Source organism: Dasypus novemcinctus, chromosome 15 (assembly GCF_030445035.2).
Source record: "Dasypus novemcinctus isolate mDasNov1 chromosome 15, mDasNov1.1.hap2, whole genome shotgun sequence".
NCBI lineage: Eukaryota > Metazoa > Chordata > Mammalia > Cingulata > Dasypodidae > Dasypus > Dasypus novemcinctus.
In genome coordinates, this window is record NC_080687.1 from 4,238,677 (window position 1) to 4,256,394 (window position 17,718).

General features: G+C 46.7%; 1 protein-coding gene across 6 annotated transcripts in view; it reads right to left on the reverse strand.

Annotated features, from left to right (window-relative positions):
- NBEA (neurobeachin) overlaps positions 1 to 17,718 on the reverse strand; it is a 579,373-nt gene that overhangs the window by 28,087 nt on the left and 533,568 nt on the right. For all 6 annotated transcript variants that reach the window (XM_071208160.1, XM_071208159.1, XM_071208158.1 and 3 more), the window contains exon 48: positions 8,069 to 8,236. In XM_071208160.1, the coding sequence (XP_071064261.1) occupies positions 8,069 to 8,236 (168 nt within the window). The remainder of the gene's footprint in view (positions 1 to 8,068; positions 8,237 to 17,718) is intronic.

The following is a 17,718-nucleotide window of genomic DNA, read 5'->3' on the forward strand; positions in this document are numbered from 1 at the left end:
TCAGTTCCCCGCCTCCGTTCCTGGTTTTATTTGTGTGTATGTAAACCGAAACAGAACCCTCCTGCTGGCTCCATTTATTCCTGGAATTACGGATTATAACGATGCTATTACATCACTCACTTAACTAATGACTGTGAAAAAACCATCACCATTTCCCCTGGATGGAAAATGCTCCATCCAGAACGTGTTCTCTTCAAATCAGGTTAGTGCTGCTGGTGGCAGGCTCACTCAATTTTTCTCCTTAAAGATAAGCCAGGGTCGATGGAGGCAGGAGATGCACCTGCACCGTAATGGGCTGGGCAGTGGCTGACCTGCCCTGCGATGCAGGAATATGGCTGCTCAGCCCAGGGAAGTGGCTGCCCCCAGGCGCGGGCAGGCGAACCCCCGCCACCCCTGGGGGCTGGCCTCTGAGGACCCACGGCTGGCAGCCCCTGGCTCACTGGCTCCCTCTGGGTCCAGCCCGGACAGGGTTACGAGAAGGCGGAGGAGGGCTGGGGTTCGTGGCCCCTGCTGCTGGCGGTTGGGCACCTTCCTCCACTCCTCCACCTCAACAGGGTCTGGGGACAGTTCCCTCCCCGGCCCCTCCTGCTGGGGACCGACTGGATGCAGCGGCCCCGGGCCCCCCGGGGACCCCTTTGCCCGGCCGTATCTTTGGAAAAGGGTCTTTAGGAAACTTGCTCAGCTCTCGAGGGCCACGCGCCGACGCCTGCCCGGTACACACAGGATGCGTATCCGCGGCCCACACGGGAGAGAAAGGCTGGTTAGCTCTGCCAGGTGGCACCAAGCAAATGACCAGCCCGAGTAAGGGCCACTTCCACTGGGACGTGGAGTACCTGGGTCTCAGGAGCTTCCTGGGGAGGCATCTGTCCTTCCTAATCCTCCAGGAGAGAACGAGGCCCTCGTCTCCACGTGACTCGCCACGACGCACCTGGAAGGAAGCGTCCCAGAGCACGGCCTGCGAGCAGCCCAGGCTCGTGGCTCTCCGCCCACCCTGGGGCTGGCCACTGAACGGAGCCCACGGAGAGGACTTCCCCCACCACGAGACCAATCACTCCATCTCTGCCAAATTCCTCCTGTGAATCGGTTTACGGAAAGTGACCCTGTGCTGGCTGACTCGGGAGGTGGAAGAGGAGGGGAAGGAGAAGACAGGAGTGGCCCAGGACCTTTCCTTGCCATACCAAATAAGCTCTCTGGCGCGCTCATCACTGACAGGAAATAATAATGAACATAATGAACGCTGAAATGGAATTGCTTGGGAGGTGGAATGACGCTGAGAAAAAATTCACAAGGTGGTAGTATAAATATTCTAAAATGAAGTAATACACTTATTAAACTAAATGTGGATTAAAATAGCATTGCATGTATTCTGTAGAACAAAACGCTATTTGATTTTGACATAATGGGAAGCAATAATTTAGATATACTATAGTGAGACTTCACATGGCTTTACAAAGGGCCATTATCAATATGTTTAAAACCTTTAAAAATGAGTCCTGAACATCTAATTGAAATGCTTAGGTACTTAGATTGAGTCAATCTACTTCAACAAATTGAAGCACACAATATGTTTTGAATAATTGTTAATTTATGCTGAGGTAACAACTGTGCAATATAACCCAAATCTATGTTAATAGAAGATAAGGCAACCCCTTCCAGCTATTTCTATTACAAACAGCAGGCTGCAATTTTCACCCTTCTCGAGTAAAATATGACTTTAGATGCTTATGAAAGCATTTGCTGTGAATTTCTGAAATCAATAATTAGCACTTCTCAATACCACACAATGAAAATAGCACAGAGATGAAGAAGGCACATTTCACATACATGACATACTTCCACCTCAGTGAGCAACATTACTTATGCTTTTCTGGTCGACTGATGACCATGCCGAGCTGAGAAATGCTGTAATTATGAGGAGAAGAGATAAACCTAAATTGAAGATTTATTCACTAATCAAAATTAAATGTGTGTCATTAGTTTCCTGGAAACTGATTTCTCTGTTGAGACACGGCCTCCCTGTGTCTGGGCAGGGCAAGCTGGCACTCCTGCACTGACACCTCGTGCCCTTGGTAGTTTTGGGGATCCGGTTCTTGCTCCCCAAACGATTCTTGACAAATTTAAAGAACCCTGAGCAGATAGTTCTATTCCGACAATTTAAACTGTAGGGCTCTTCTTTCTGTTTTAATTTGGCTTTTGAGTTGGTTAAAATGTCTAGCTCAGTAAAATGCAGCATTACAGGGAAAATTAAGGCGGTCTTCAGAAATCTTTATCAGCCGTGGAGTTGGGTGTTGATGGCAATCGCCACTCCAGGTAGCTCCCCAGGAGGAGGGGCCTGCAGCCCTGGCTCCAGGCGATGAGGCTCTTGGCTCGTCTACACGGACAGCACCTGCCCACACAAGTGGGTCCAGGTGGGTCCCTGGCCACGCCAAAGAAAGCAGTCAGAAATGGGGGAAGAAAAGGCAAGGGGCAGTGCAGGCCCAGCAAGGACAGGCAAGGACCGCAGAGGCCGCAGAGGCCGCAGAGGCCAGCTCTCGGGACCCTTTACAGGCTCCACACACGTGCACCAAGTGCCCTGTACTACACATGCCGTGCGCTCACGAGCTCCCCTTCCAGGGAAAGCCAGCAGTGCAGCTGCTCTGGTAAAAGACACATCTGTCTTGTTGGCCCTTGACAGCCCTATCGTGTCAGTTCCGCAAGAAAATAAAGTGAAAACTGGAGTGATCTATTCTACTTCCTATGGGCATATTTTCACCACAGCAAACCCAAAGGGAGGCTTTGTTAGCTCTGTCAGAGCAAAGAAAGAGGTAAAATACGAAAATGTAATATGGAAATATTAGTAACAAAGAAAATTAGACCAACACTATCACATTTTATGAGTGCTGGCAATATTAACACACATTTAATATTTTCATATTTCCAACGTAAAGAGATAAATGTGCATTTATCTATAAATAAATAGTGCATGGCTCATTTATTCTAATAGCTGCCAGCAAAACAGTCCTTTATGATAGGCTTATATGGATTATTTCTCACTGTCAAAGAGAAGTCATTTAAATCATTTTTCATTTTGGCAACATTGGCTGCAGGTATGATGGCAAGCTCACGACAGGCGCAGAAGTGTCTTGCCGATCATTTGTCTGGTTGGAGGGGGCAGCTTCTGTTGGAATACTGACTCCAGTTTTTTCTCTTACTGTGGTACAGCTTTAATGCCAGCACCAAAGCTATCCTAACTCACTTGATAATGAGTGTCAAACTAAACTAAAATTTTATTTCACTTTTGACGCACAAATAAAACTTTCAAAAAGAACAATAACAATAGGGGACAGGAAATACTAACATATCAAGACAAAGGAAGTACGTTTCAGGCAATGAGTAGGTCACAGTTAGGCTGACTATACATTTTTGGAGACACTGTTGAAAAGAACCTTTGAAAAATCATTTATTTTAACAAAATGATAAAATCCAAATCAAATGATTTTATCTGTTCGTTTATTAATGTTTTCAATCAGATTGATGATTTTGGTATTTTAAAGAGAGAAGTAACTATTGAAAGAAAGCTCTTCCAAGATAGTTCATTTAATTACACTTTCAGGTTATAATAATTGGTATCTACATAGTGCTTCATAGTTTTCAAAATATTTTCACCTGTCTCCTCTTATGTGATCCTGTGAGTTAGGTCTCATTTCTGTCATTTTTTAGGTGGGAAACCAAGGGACACAAAGTTAGGTGGCTTACTTACTGCCATTCAAACAATAACTGGCTGGATTGTGATCTCAACCAGTGGCCTGACTTTGTCTTCCCACCGTATTTTACTGCTACTTTGCACCATACGGTTACACTCTGAGGCAGAGAGGTTTGATTTACTATGTCTGTCATTGTAGGTATGAACATTTCTAAACAGTTTTAGAATGAATTATTGTTTACTCATAAAACTATGGTAAAAAGAATCTGGTTGCATTCACTGAGTTTGTCATCTCCCTTAACCAGCCGTGCATGACGGCCCTTGAGGACTGATGGAACTGTGTTCTTCTGAGAAGTGGTTAGAGCGATCAACAAACGAAAAGACTGATAAGAAACATTATCCTCAAAACTAATATGCTTTAGTATATATTGAGTTATTTTTAAATTCCTAGAAAAAAATTGGGGCCTGAAAGACACCCTGACCCCAGAATCAGGAGACCTCCTGTCCTCAAGCTCTGACATTATGTAGCGGGGACTTCCAGGAGAAGGCTGACAAGAGTCATGAGCCTTCAGCTGGGAATGTGTGTGAAACGCCTGGAGAGGGTTCTCAAACAGACCTGCCTGGACTTTCTCCCCAATACCCCAAGGTGCTGGGGGTGGGGACAGTCGATGGGCGTTAGCTGGGGTTGGAAGGGAGTGCATGCATATTGTTAAAACCTTCCCTCGTGCTTTCAAAAGTCATTGGGTTTTTGACAGGTGGATTGGGGATAGAGAAGAAATACAAGGTGAAACATTTTGAGGTTGGGAGATGGGTCCAGGGGGCTTCATTATCCAATTCTCTTTGTGTAGGAGGCGAATAGCCCCTGGGTGAGGGGGACAAAGCTTGCCAGGCGGCTTAACACCCCTTTTGTTGGGCAGTGCTTCCTGAACTGTAACGCCTCACCCAGGTCACCTGGAGGTCCTGCAGTATGCACGTTCCACACAGCAGGTTGGGGAGGCCTGGGCGGCCCAGAGCCTCACGAGGACCCTGTGTTGCTGCTGATCTGGGGCGCACGGCTGACAACGAGGACCTGACAGGTGTGGGAGTGGACAGCCAGAAGGGCCTGTACCTAAGCCGGACATACACATGGAGATTCCCGGGCACTGTTCAGTACGTAGAAATATGAAGCAAATCACGTACTTGGGCATTGATATGCAAAAATGGGCAGGAAACAGTGTTCACTTTATGCTTAAAAACACTACTCAAGAAATCATTTGTGCTCATCTATGAAAAAAAGGGCCCAGAAGATTATGATATATTGAGACTGAGGACAATTAAAAACACTACCCACCACCCAGCAGCTCTGTGTTTACGCATCAGGAGGGGCTGGCTGCGAAACTGCGCCTCTGCCCGCAGGCTGTCGTGATCAAGTTTATCATCAATTACGCTTTACAAGTATAAAATAAGTTAAGCTGTCATAATTTTCTCAGCCAGAGATCCTAAGCTGTCAAAGAATGTCAGTTTTTAATCTGACATAGAGAAGAAAATTATCTGCTATTCTGACCTCTAATTTCTTGACATTTTAATGCCATAATTGCTGTGGTTAGTGCTGCTTCATGATTTCACCTGTCAAGGAAGAATGACTCAATAACCTGAAGCCATTTCTCAAGCCGTAGCATTACCTTCAAAGCTCAAAGCTGCAGGCAGATTAGGGAAGCTTTTTTTTTGATAAAGGAGACATATATGATATTCATATATTAAATAATTTTTGTTTTAAATTAGCATTTAATTTAAGCATTAAAAAACCACTTTCTTCAGGTTAGCTGGAATTTAATATAAAACCATAGATCACTATAACCCCTTCACCCAGGAGAGCACGTGCCCCTCACCTGGGAGGGTATCTGCCTCCACACCTAAGAGAATGTATGTCCCTCACCTGGGAGAGTATACGCCCCTCACCTGGGAGAGACTATGTCCCCCACCTGGGGGAGGATACGCCCCTCACCTGGGAGAGTATCTGCCTCCACACCTAAGAGAATGTATGTCCCTCACCTGGGAGAGTATACGCCCCTCACCTGGGAGAGACTATGTCCCCCACCTGGGGGAGGATACGCCCCTCACCTGGGAGAGTATCTGCCTCCACACCTAAGAGAATGTATGTCCCTCACCTGGGAGAGTATACGCCCCTCACCTGGGAGTGTATATGCCCCCACCTGGGAGAGAAAAAGCCCCCACCTGGGAGAGTATACGCCCCCCACCTGGGAGAGACCACGCCCCCCACCCGGGAGAGAATAAGCCCCCCACCTGGGAGAGAATATGCCCCTCACCTGGGGGAGGATACGCCCCTCAGCTGAGAGAGGATATGCCCCTCACCTGGGAGCGTATCTGCCTCCCACCTGGGAGAGGATACGCTCCTCACCTGGGTTTCTCAGAATCGACCCAGCCATGGGTCGGGGAGGGCACGCGCAGCACAGAATGGCCCGGGGAGTGCCTCATGGAACCTCAGCATCTGCCTGACAGCCTGGCAGGGGAGGGCGAGCTGGCCCAGGGCGGCGGGCACTCAGTCCCTTCCCTGCGGGCTGCAGGATGGTCAGGCGTCTTCAAAGAGCATGCACTGTGGCTGAACTGCTCCCCCCGCAACAAAACATATTTTAAAAATTATACGTCTTTGTGTAATGTTTCCTGAGGATCCCAACAGTCCAACAGTGAAGGTCCACATGGATGTATTTTATCATTGTCCAAAGCGATGGTATGATAATTTATATAAACAGGTATTTTTATAGGATTCAAATAATAATCACTATAAACATGAATAAAGTCTCAATTTTAATTCCATTTTAATCTTATTCATTCCCTCACTTCTCTTGTGTTGACTCTTGTTTAAATATGAAAACCTAGCTATTTTTCTGTCAATTTCAATGCTGCCATGTACTTTTATCACATACAAGATGCTTAAAATAATTTTATTTTGCCTAATGGGACCAACCTGGAAATTTCTTTAAAAGGAAAGACCTTCGTAATGACTAATGACTACAAATGTGTAATAAAAGGTTGAATAATGAATAAAACAAATAAAATTTTCAGGAATGAAAATCCCATGGTATTTAAAAGTCAAAAAACAATTCTGAGTTGGTCTTGGAATGTCAGGACAAGCTATTAGTATTTTGGTTAGTTTCTTTTTTTCTGATTCTAAAAGGTCTTGCTTTTCAAGGAGAATGTACTTTGTAAGGAGTTGCCAGAACCACATGGGTGTACAGTCAAGAGAAGAAATAGGCTCAGAATTACTTCCTGCGAAACAACCTGGTCACAGTCTGCCCACAACTGGGGATTCGACACGTGCGCTGTGAGTAGAAAAGCCCTGACTTCACTGAGCCATCTCCTAGTATTTGGCTTCATTCTCATTCCCTTGTTCTGTCTCTGCCCCTCTCGGCTTCAGGCTGTAAACCCTTCACTGTGCACACATATGGCACAAGGCTGTCCCTAAAAACAGGTCTGCGGTGTTCCCTGAGCGCCGAGCCCTAAGGGCAGCTGTCAGAGATCATGGGCCCTGCCTCAGCGGCACAGACACAGTTGTTTTCATAGAGGGGAAGCAGAAAGAGCTCTGTGCACGGAGATTCTTTTAGGAGAGCTTCATTTCCCAAATCGACATGTTTCCCAGCCCGAAAATGAAGAGTAATAACATGAAAAAGCAGCATTCCGCTGCCGGGAGATGCAGATGATGGCTTGCTTTGCATACAGCAGATGGCAGCTATCTGGCAGGAAGAAGAGTGGGCTACAGCTTATCTTGCAGCTGTTGTGGCCTCGCTCTGTTCACTTATCTGAAATCACTGTACGCAATGTGCGAGTGACTTGAATAATACGTTACAGCAACATTTTCACCAAACATACTTATACACATAATATAGCCTCTAATTCCCAACTGATAGCTGAAAACACTTCAGTGCGGAGATTATATGGGAAGGACATGCTAATACCTGTTGTACTGATGCATCTTTTGAACATTCCTCTGTCTAGAATTTGCAAGTTTGCTTTTATAGTAAAAAATACCCCGGCATATTATTTTAATACAAAATATTCATAATTAAATATTCAACTAGGTTTCACTAATTTGCATTACACTTTTTATTAAAGATTCTGAAGTAAACAAATAAAATAGGGATATTGAAGTGCACTTTTACACCTGCAGTTCAAAAAAGAACAACATGCTGGTCTCCTCACTTGCTTCTGACATAGAACATATTTGCTTTTCTGTATTTGCCAAGAACCTGAAATCCACGTTTTGTAAAAAGTTAGGCTGAAAGGAAATCTATAGAGGAGACGGCGGGCACTTCTATGGAGAAGGAGATGGAGAGGCACGCGCAGGGGAGACGGCAGACACTTCCGGAACGGCGTGGCCCTCCCACCTACCTCCCTGAGCGCAGGGTCCGTGGTGGCGTCCAGGCTCACCGAGCCTTCGTAGGTCAGGTAGTGGAACACGTTCAGGGCTCGCACTGCTTCTGGGCCGCGCTGCTTGTAGCCGAATATGAGGTCGATCCACTGGTGCAGCTGGCAGGACACGAACTCACTCTCCAGGGCCTGAAACGGACCAGGAGAGACGTGAGGCCTACTCTGATTCAGTCTTCTCTATCAGTCAGGAGCTGTGCTCTCTGTTCCTGTGCTCGTCTGCTCTGGAAATGGCAACACAGCACCTCTAACAAAGCGCAGACCTACGTTAAACCTCCTTCACTTGCTCTACGTTGTTTGCTCCATTATGTATACAGCATGGATTTTAATATAAAATGGGTGTCTTACAAGAGCACAATCATGTTTAAAAGAACAGTTCTCGTTCCTAATTTTTAACCATCAGTTTGAAGTAATTTTACTGGAGATGTTGATGCACATTTTTTTCCTGCCTAAAGTCTTCAAATGTACCCCCTAACACCACTGGAAGGGAACGTTTCCTTCTGCTACGGGGTGGCTCTGCTATTACAGTTTGGGGATCCCTGGGCAATTTGAGAGGTCTGCTGGCTGTTGGGAACCAGTGCCAACTCCTGATGGCCACTGTCCGTGAAGAGCCCGAGCAAAGAAGGCCGTTTCCGTCCCTGGGAAGCCAGCCCCAGCTTCTGCCCTCCTCCTGGCTGCTGGGCCTGCAGGGAGGGTTGAGCTCGCTCGTGGGCACCTCTGCAGGGCCCCTGTGCCTCTCATTTCCTGCCTTCACTTCGCATCAATTTCTCACTGTGGTTGAAAGAGGACACCGGCTTAAACAACATGGACAAAAAGCTGTAGATCTAGCTTCTTGAATTTCAATTATGCGTATCCATTTAAAACATTTTTCTCAATTATAGCTGTAACTAAATATGTGAATGAAGTCATTCTCTGACTGCATGTCTGTTTCCTAAGGCGTCGAACCCAATTTGGAATTCACTTAATAAATGAATTCTTAAATTAGCACTCTGAAATTGCTTTTCACTTTTCAAATATAGAAGTATTCTGAATAATACTTTTCATTTTTTCCGGAGAGCACATTTAATTAATAATCTATTCCCCCAGCCCCTTTCTTGGCTTACTTCTTCAAAATTTTTGGTATTTTTACACTAATTACTGTGGATGTTTCTCAGTTGGAACGGTAACCAATTAGGTTTTACGACAGAATAGAATTTCCTTCCTAAAACCTAACAGATTTTCTATACTTTATAGCTTGCTGATGTTGGAATAACAGTTTGACTAGGACACAGGACATAAGGTAAAATGCAAACGAGAAGAGGGTGGTGGAAACGCTGCACGGTTATGTCGGCAGTGCTGGTCTGATCAGTTAGCATAAGTGATTTTGTCAGTTCAGTATAGCTGGTCAGTGAGGAAAATCACTGGTGTATCTTCAGTGCCTGGTGCAATAAATGAAAGAATGACAAAACGAATAAATGATGGTTTATTATGAATAGCTATTGTCCAAGTCTACTCATGGGAATTCAAAATAGTAGGGAAGTCAAATATATTATTCAAAGGAAGATTTTAACCAACATCGTCAGTTAAAAAACAAATCATTTCAAATAAAACGGATACCGCTAGGCATACTGGAAAGACTGGAGCGACCCAACCAACTCTTATTCTGTTAGATGAAAACCATTACTATCAATATATCAAATGTTGGCTGTGACCTGAGGGTGGTAAAGACCCTCCCTGGACTGATTCCTTCCCTTCCCTCCCCACCCCTACTCCGCGCCCACCGCCACTGCAGACACACTGCGCTGTGTCCAGTGTCTGTCCTTGGTTTGCATGTGTCCTTATAAACTAGTATTCTTCCTCTGCGTTTGTATTTTGGACTTATAAAAATGGCCCAAGGGTACAGGTTTTCCTGTTTCTTACTTTTTCCCATGTGGCTAGGTGCAGAGCCAGCCCACTGCTTCTAGCTGCTGCCCAGTGGGGCGCAGCCAGGCTGCTGAATGCCGCTGGGACATGCATTGCACGCATGTCCCTTTCTGTTTAGCCCTGTCTGGCACACAGCTGGCCCAGCGACAGGCCCCTCCAGCACGCAGGGCGACTTCCCCAGGCCCCACGCGAGGGCCCAGGCTCCGGTGCTGGCCAGGCCGCTTCACGTGTCTTCCTCCGATCACTCCTGTGTGACCCCTTCCTAAGGGCGCACTGGCCTTTGGTTCTTTTTCTATAAGCGTCTTGTTCATACCTTTGCCCAATTTTCTGTAGGGGTTCCTGTCCTTGTTGATTTACCGAAGATCCTTTTTAAAAATTTTCCTTTGTTCTTTTCTTCCTCATTTTACAAGACTTCTTTATACTTTTTTAGATATTAGGTCCTTGTTGGTTTTAGGCATTGAAGAGTCATTTTCCCAAAATGTCCTATGTCTATTAACTTTATCCACGTTGTTCTTTGTTGAACAGAAATGCTTAACTTTGTGGTAATCAAATCAGTTTATTTGTTTATGCTCTTGGGGTTTTGTTTAAGTAGCCTTTAAAGTTACAAAGATGACGTCTTGTATTTTGATCAGTTAGCTATATTTATGGTTTTACTTTTCACATTTTTGTCTTTAATCCATCTGGAGTCCACTTTCATTCACATGTAGTGTTAGGTAAGGAGCTGATAGAATTTTGTTTCTATTTTATAATGGGACAGCTTTTCCAATGTTGTCCTTAAACAAATACTTTCTTCATTGAAATATGGTGTCTTCTTTAGGGTGTAATATGTATATACAGAAACAGAGATCTAAAACTGCCATTATTTGCAGGTAATACGACAAGGAATCCACACAATCAACAGCCAAACCACTAGAATCAATCGCAGCCGGCAGATTCTTTTTCCTTTCTCCCTCCTCCTCTCCTTCCTTCCATTCTCCTTCCTTGTATTAAGAGTTCTCTCATACCTTTTTTTGTTTTCTGTTTGTTTTCAGAGAAGATAAGGAGTTGTATTAGTTTCAGCTCTGGTTACAAATACCACAAAATGGGTTCGCTCATGGCTTAGGGGCTGGGAGAAGTCCAAAACTTAGACATCAGCAAGGTGTCTTTTTCTTCCTGAAGACCAGCCACTCGGGTTGAATGCCGGTGATCCTTGGTCCTTGGCTTTTCTGTTACATCCTCCCATCTACTCTTTGTTTGTTTGTTTTTAGTTTTTAGGAGGGTCCAGGGATTGAACCCAGGACCCCCTACATGGGAAGCAGGTGCTCAACCACTGAGCTACATCTGCTCCCAAGGAGAGGTGGTATTTTTGCTAGTTTGTTTGTTTTTAGGAGGTGCGGGGGTTTGAACCCTGGACCTCATACATGGGAAGCAGGCACTCAACCACCGAGCTACGTCAGCTCCCCTCTCATCTACTTTTGGAATCAAAATGACATGAGCCTCGTAAAATAGACTGGGTAGCTTTCTGTGTTTTCTAGAGCAACTTGCATGAAAATGAATCAATTATCTCTTAAAAATTTGGTTGAACTCACCTGTAATGTAGGATTTTGGGGGATGAAAGATTTTACCGTCAATTTCTTTAATGCCTTTAAGTGTCTATTTCTTCTGGTGCCAATTTTGACATTTTATATTTTTCTCATTACTTATCCATTTCATCCCAGTTTCAAAAGTTATTACTTCATAAATTTGTTCATAATGATCTTTAATTAATTCTAATTCTATTATGTTTATAGTTATTTATCCTACTCTATTCTATTAGAGAGGCAGCTGTGCAGCTCAATCAATAATAAATTGTAGTTAAATAATTTTGTTCCATTTTTGGTAATAAAATGACAAGAAACAGTAAAGTAGGAAGTTAAACAGATGAAGTTTTACAGATTTTAAGTTTACCTAGTCACTGTGCAGAAAAAAAGAAAAAATCCGGTTTAGAACACTTAACAGCGCAATCTTTTCTAAATCAAATGTATATCTAAGAATTGAATATTAGATATCAAATAATTAAAGCATATCAACCTTGCCAAAGCTTAAGTGTGACACTGAGAGTCTTCGCTAGTATATACACAGTATTACATTTGTCACTAAGTCCATGGTATCTCTTGATTTGTTCTTTGCAGAACGTCTTCATGCACAAACCCATTCTGGGTTTTGAAACAAGACTTTAGTTTAAGAACAACGGGCACACATCAAGAATCCGAACTGCTTGATGACGAGGACGTTGGTGGTTTCACACAGTCTTAAGCCTCTGCTTTCACCCTGACGGTGCGTGTCTAAAGGCAGAGGCCTTGCTAAGCCTCCTCAACCCACTCCCAATCCACAGCCCTACCCCGAGGCTCTGGCAGGAGGGAAATAGAGAGTGAGAGGCTCTCTCTTAGAGGGATAATACTTAGCTAATTCTCATTTCGATTCTGTCCCAAGGTCTGAGATAGGAGAGGATTCTTTCTCTAGAAGGTCTGGGATAAAGCTTCACTGAAACTTGTGACCAAGGAAACAAGGCTACCGGAAGGAACTGTGAGGAGGCCAAGTCTATTCCTCCTGAATTCGTTTTATTTAAGACTATTGAATTCCTAATTCTTCTTTCAGATTACAGCAGGAATATTTCCCATCCCTTTTGGTCCTGCCTCAAAAACCAGCTTTTGATATTAGAGGATTCTCTCAGCAGAGCTGCACGTATTCCAGAGAACTGCAGAACCGCAGTGCTCCTGCTCGGCCGGGGCTACGTCAGCCTCTCGTCAGCTGAAACGGAGGTGGCGGCGCTACCCAGGCAGGTGGGTTATTAAAATGAGGACGGCGGTGCTTTCACAGGCCTCAAGACCCGCACGGCGCCCCCGCCGGCTCCTGCTGCTCTGGCCCTGCGAGGCCTGGACCCACGGGGTCCTGCCGGGGCCGCCTGTCTGTCCTCGAGGCAGAGCGAGCGCTGGGGGCGCTGGGGTCCCGGCCAGTTGGCCCAGTGGTGGACCCCACTCAGGACACGGCGCCCGCGTGCGGAGCCGGACCAGGAGCTGCTGGGGCCTCCGGCCGGGCCGCACGTGGAGCAGGGCGGCGCTCCTCTGCTCCGCTTCCCCTGGAGCCGGCACCTCGCCCAGTGCTTCTCTTGTTTCCCGTAATGCCTTGCGCAGAGTTGGCGCGCGATGAAAATTGTACCGAATAACCCAATCCTCTTCTTGGAGATAAAGAGGTCAGCGAGGAGCCACCAGCTCAGGCCTGGCTGGCGGAGGGAGGTGGTGGCAGGCGGCAGGGCAGGGCCCAGCCCGAGAGGGGCCTCCCTCGCCTGAGCGGCTGCAGGAAGCCTTAGGTGACGCTGTTTTTGTACAACTTTAAGCGGGGAATCGGTACCTACCATGAAAGAGCCTCTGCAAGCCGTGTAAGGCAGAGTGCTCTCTGCCCCGTGCCCGTGCGGGCCTGGGGGGGGGTGACCAGCGCGCGCCGTGAAGGCCCTTCTCTAAAGCAAATGTAGAAGCAGGTAGATGATGACTGATGAAGCCAGCGCTGGGGTGATGCTACCCTGTCCTCCGTGAGAAGGTGGGGTTGTAACGTGCTAGAGCCGAGCACAACGCGCTATTAATGTTCCATGAGAAGCCGGGCCTCGTTAGCCTCGCTCTGGGTGGACAAATTAAACCAATTCTTGCTGTATATACTGACCGCCTTGAGAATTCACTGAGACATCTCCTATGAGCGTCTACAGCACTTTGCCAGGTTTTCTAATGAGACCACATTTTGAGTTCCAGTTTTTCAGTGAAACAGGATTCTTGTCGTTGTATTTACAAAACATAAACAACTCTAATTATATATATTATTGCACACTAAAAAATCAACAATGGGCTAAAAGAAAACATCATAATAAATCAAAGCACTGTTTCATTTTTTTAAAAAAAGGAAATGAGTTTGTAGACAAGTAAAGGTTTCTACAAATGTATCCAAAACTTTTTCATTTGCTCGTTTGACAACCACTGCTATCCCTTTTTATAACATTATTTATCTTCTATACCTTGAATTCCTTAATGACAGGTTGAAAGAAAAAGGGAATGCTTATGGATATAGAATATTAATCCATACAAAGAGAACGAGGCTTCAAACCACCGTTAACGTCTTGAGGAGGCAGGACCCTCACTTTACACTTCAGGTTCCTTACAAAGAGCTCCTTCAAGTAACTGAAGATCATCCCAGCGTGAAGGGTAACTGTGCGAGAGCTCTGCTCCTCTAAGCCTACTGCATCAGAACCAGCCAGCGTACAGTTAGAAACCTTCAATATTACCAAACAACATGAAAAATGGACGCTGTATTCATGGAATTTATGGGAAATTTAAACACTTCTGTACTTTATTGTAGTATCTAGGCCATGTACATTAGAGAAATATCCCCCAGATAAATATTCCTTCAGCAAAAATGGAGATACGTAGGTAATGGCTAGCGTTCTCGTTTCAACACGGAGGTCTACATCACGTCAGTGACATGAGTGTGACCAGCCATCAGGAGATCCGACAGGAGCTTGGACACAGGGCCCTGGGAAGGGGCTGCGGAGGAAGAGGCCAGGCCAGGGATGAGCAGGCCAGACAGTATGAGGCTTTGCTGGCAACGCCAATGGCAAGGCCTGTCGGAGGCAGCAGCCGTGCTCCGGCCTGGATTCCAGCCTCAGAGCAGCTGCCAGGGATGCAGGGTCTGCTCACACACGAGGTGCACGGGACCCTTACCCAGGCCCAGTCTAAACGCAGGTAAACACAGGTGTGTGGACCCTTACCCAGGCCCAGTCTAAACACAGGTAAACACAGGTGTGTGGACCCTTACCCAGGCTCAGTCTAAACACAGGTAAACACAGGTGCATGGGACCCTTATGCCAGGCTCAGTCTAAACACAGGTGTGTGGCGCCCTTATGCCAGACTCAGTCTAAATACAGGTGTGTATAGCCCTTACCCAGGCTCAGTCTAAACATAGGTGTGTTGAATCCTTACCCAGACTCAATCTAAACACAGGTAAACACAGGTGTGTGGAGCCCTTACCCAGGCCCAGTCTAAAGGGGTGTGGGACCCTTAGCCAGGCCCGGTCTAAACACAGGTATGCTGAACCTTACGCCAGGCTCAGTTTATAGAACTCTCCTACTGGGCGGGGTCTCTTCCAGGAAGCCTGGGAGGAAGGTGGGAAGAATAAACAGTCCCCAGGCCTCCTGGGCTTGCCAGGAGTCTCCAAACGAACTCCTCCAGGTGGGAGAGGACTGAGATGGGGCAGTTTGATTTCTACTCCACGGAGCCAAGTTCAGCTCCCCGGACTTCCCCGGTTCATCAAGTCCTACAAGACAACAGGAATTTGCTTCAGGACAGAAAAAACCCTAGTGCCTTTGTTTCTTTCATTTCTTCAAAGCACAAGTTGGAACTCATTCCTTATAATATTTTATAATATTTTCAGAAATCCACAAGTGTGTTTTTCCCCTATTTTAGCCAGTGGTGAAAGTTAATTCTTTGGAGTCAGTGAGGGAAACCCTTTGGAGATCCTGCCCTACTGTGTGCAGTCCTCACAGGTGTGCCAACACCTGCACGTGAATCCACATTTATAAGACACTACGGAGTGAGGCTTGTTCAAAAAGGCACTGCCTGTGGCTTTAGAGACCCTGCTCCATGGCACGTCATCTGCTAGGAAGACAGATGTAAGCGCTAAGGCGTTTTAGAACCACAAGTTGGTTCACGAACTGGCCATGTTCGCAGCAGTCGATTTTTTGTTCCACTCATTTATGTGCCACAGAAGTCCGCTGAGGAATCACACACGCACAAAAATTATTTACTCAAAAATTTCAACGGTCAATTTTCTTATCTCTCAAAATGAAAGGGAAACTATTTTAGAATTTTAATTTTCTTGACAGTCTCTTAGCTGTTTCTCAGGTGGTACTTTCTTGTGATTAATCTGTTAATCCTCTCATTAACGGCCAAGGATGAGATCATTTGGTGAGAACCAGGTATTTCTGAGGAAAAGGGAGTTTAAAAGACCTCTGTGTGATGAGGGAACGGGAGAGGCCAGAGTGCCACTGGACCCGAAGCCGGGGCCCCGATGGGAGCCTGAGGCCACTGGGCAGACACGGAGGGCCACGGTGGCTGTCCCCGAGTCCTCTGAACAGCTGGTGTTCGGAACACGTCCTACAGTGGAAAGAGCATGACTCCAATCTGTGGGGGTTCTCAGCTCAATCTATAAAGCCGTATTTAATCCAAACACGGGTGAAGATTTGCACGGTGGTCTGGAAGGTCCTGCACCCCAGAAAATCCGTTCTTCAAGCTGACCTTTAGGGCGGTGTAAAGGCCCTTTTGATGAGGTTACTTCAGCTAAGGCGTGGCCAGGGCGGAACTTAATCCTCTCACTGAGTCCTTCGTAAGAGAAGGAAACTCAGGCGGAGGGAAAGCCAGGGAAGCAGAAGCTGAAAGCAGCAAACCCCAGGGGCGGAGGAGAGACGGGCAGACGCCACCACCAGCCTTGCCACGTGGCAGAGGAGCCACAGACGCCGGCACTGTGCCGATGCCTTGACGAGCTCCCGTGGCTCTGCTGCCAGTGCCTAGGAAACGAGACCGAGGGACGCATGGGCAGAGGTCCACCCGTAGCACGGCAGGCCCCAGGCGGCCGCTTGGCTCTGTGGGCCTCGGTCTTATTTGAATGAACATCATTCCAGCTCTAAAATCCCATGACTCTAAAGTTTACAGTGTAAACTAGTGGCATTTCCCATTGTCTTCTCACACCTGCCGGACAGTGGGAGCTGGAGCTCTCTCAGTTCCCCACGAGGAGAGGTTTCTGTGGCTTATAGGGAGACGATCAGAGGATGAAAGTGGCAGAAATGGGGGCTGCCCGCAAGGTCAGCACTGGAGAGCTGCTGGGCTGGGACCCAGCCCCCCAGGGTCGTGCTTGTCTTTTGCCGACCGGAAGGCACTGGCTTCCGGCGGGGAGGCACGTTTGCTTCGCGTTTCCTTTGCCCACCGGAGTGCATCTCTCCACCGCATACTCGGTCCTGGAGGCTGCAGTCAGAGCACTGTCCTTCGATAAGGAGGTGACATCTGGGAAGTTACGTCGCCTCCCCGGGCTTCAGGGTGAGCCTGAGGATTAAAGGAGCAATGTGCCAGAGGCTCTCAGTGCGGAACCTGGCGCAGAACAAGCGCTCGATACACGGCATGAGCCAGTGCTGGCACAATCGCTGCCATCATTTTGTCCTGGACAGCCTGACCCTGGAGTGACTCAGGGGTTTGGGCCAAAGTGACCAGGATCCAAGTAGCCATCCTCAGTGGCAGCAGTTGCCAGCAGTGCGTCTTGAGAAGAGGAAAGTGGAGAAAAACTATGTTCAGCGACACCGTGGAAGTAAGGAAAGTGTTCCATGGCCAGGCGTCCAGCTGTGTGTACGCGAGGAGAGATGCCAGCTGGGTCCTGTCTACAGCAGCATTTGTGCCAAGGACAGGACTTTGTCAACTTCAGCTGTCAGGACACGGCTCCCAAGTCTGGAATTAATCAGACAGTGGCCAGCTAGAGAGGATTAACAGCAAGAAATTCTAATGGAAATGACAGAGGGTTGTTACAGAGGAAACAGAGTGGCAGCATGAGGAGATAGCTGACTTCCTGAGGAAAAGCACAGGCACAGCAAGAGGTGGAGATTATATCACTCCACAGAAAAATGGGGGATACTCAGGATGATAATCTTGATTTTTAAAGAGAAGAAT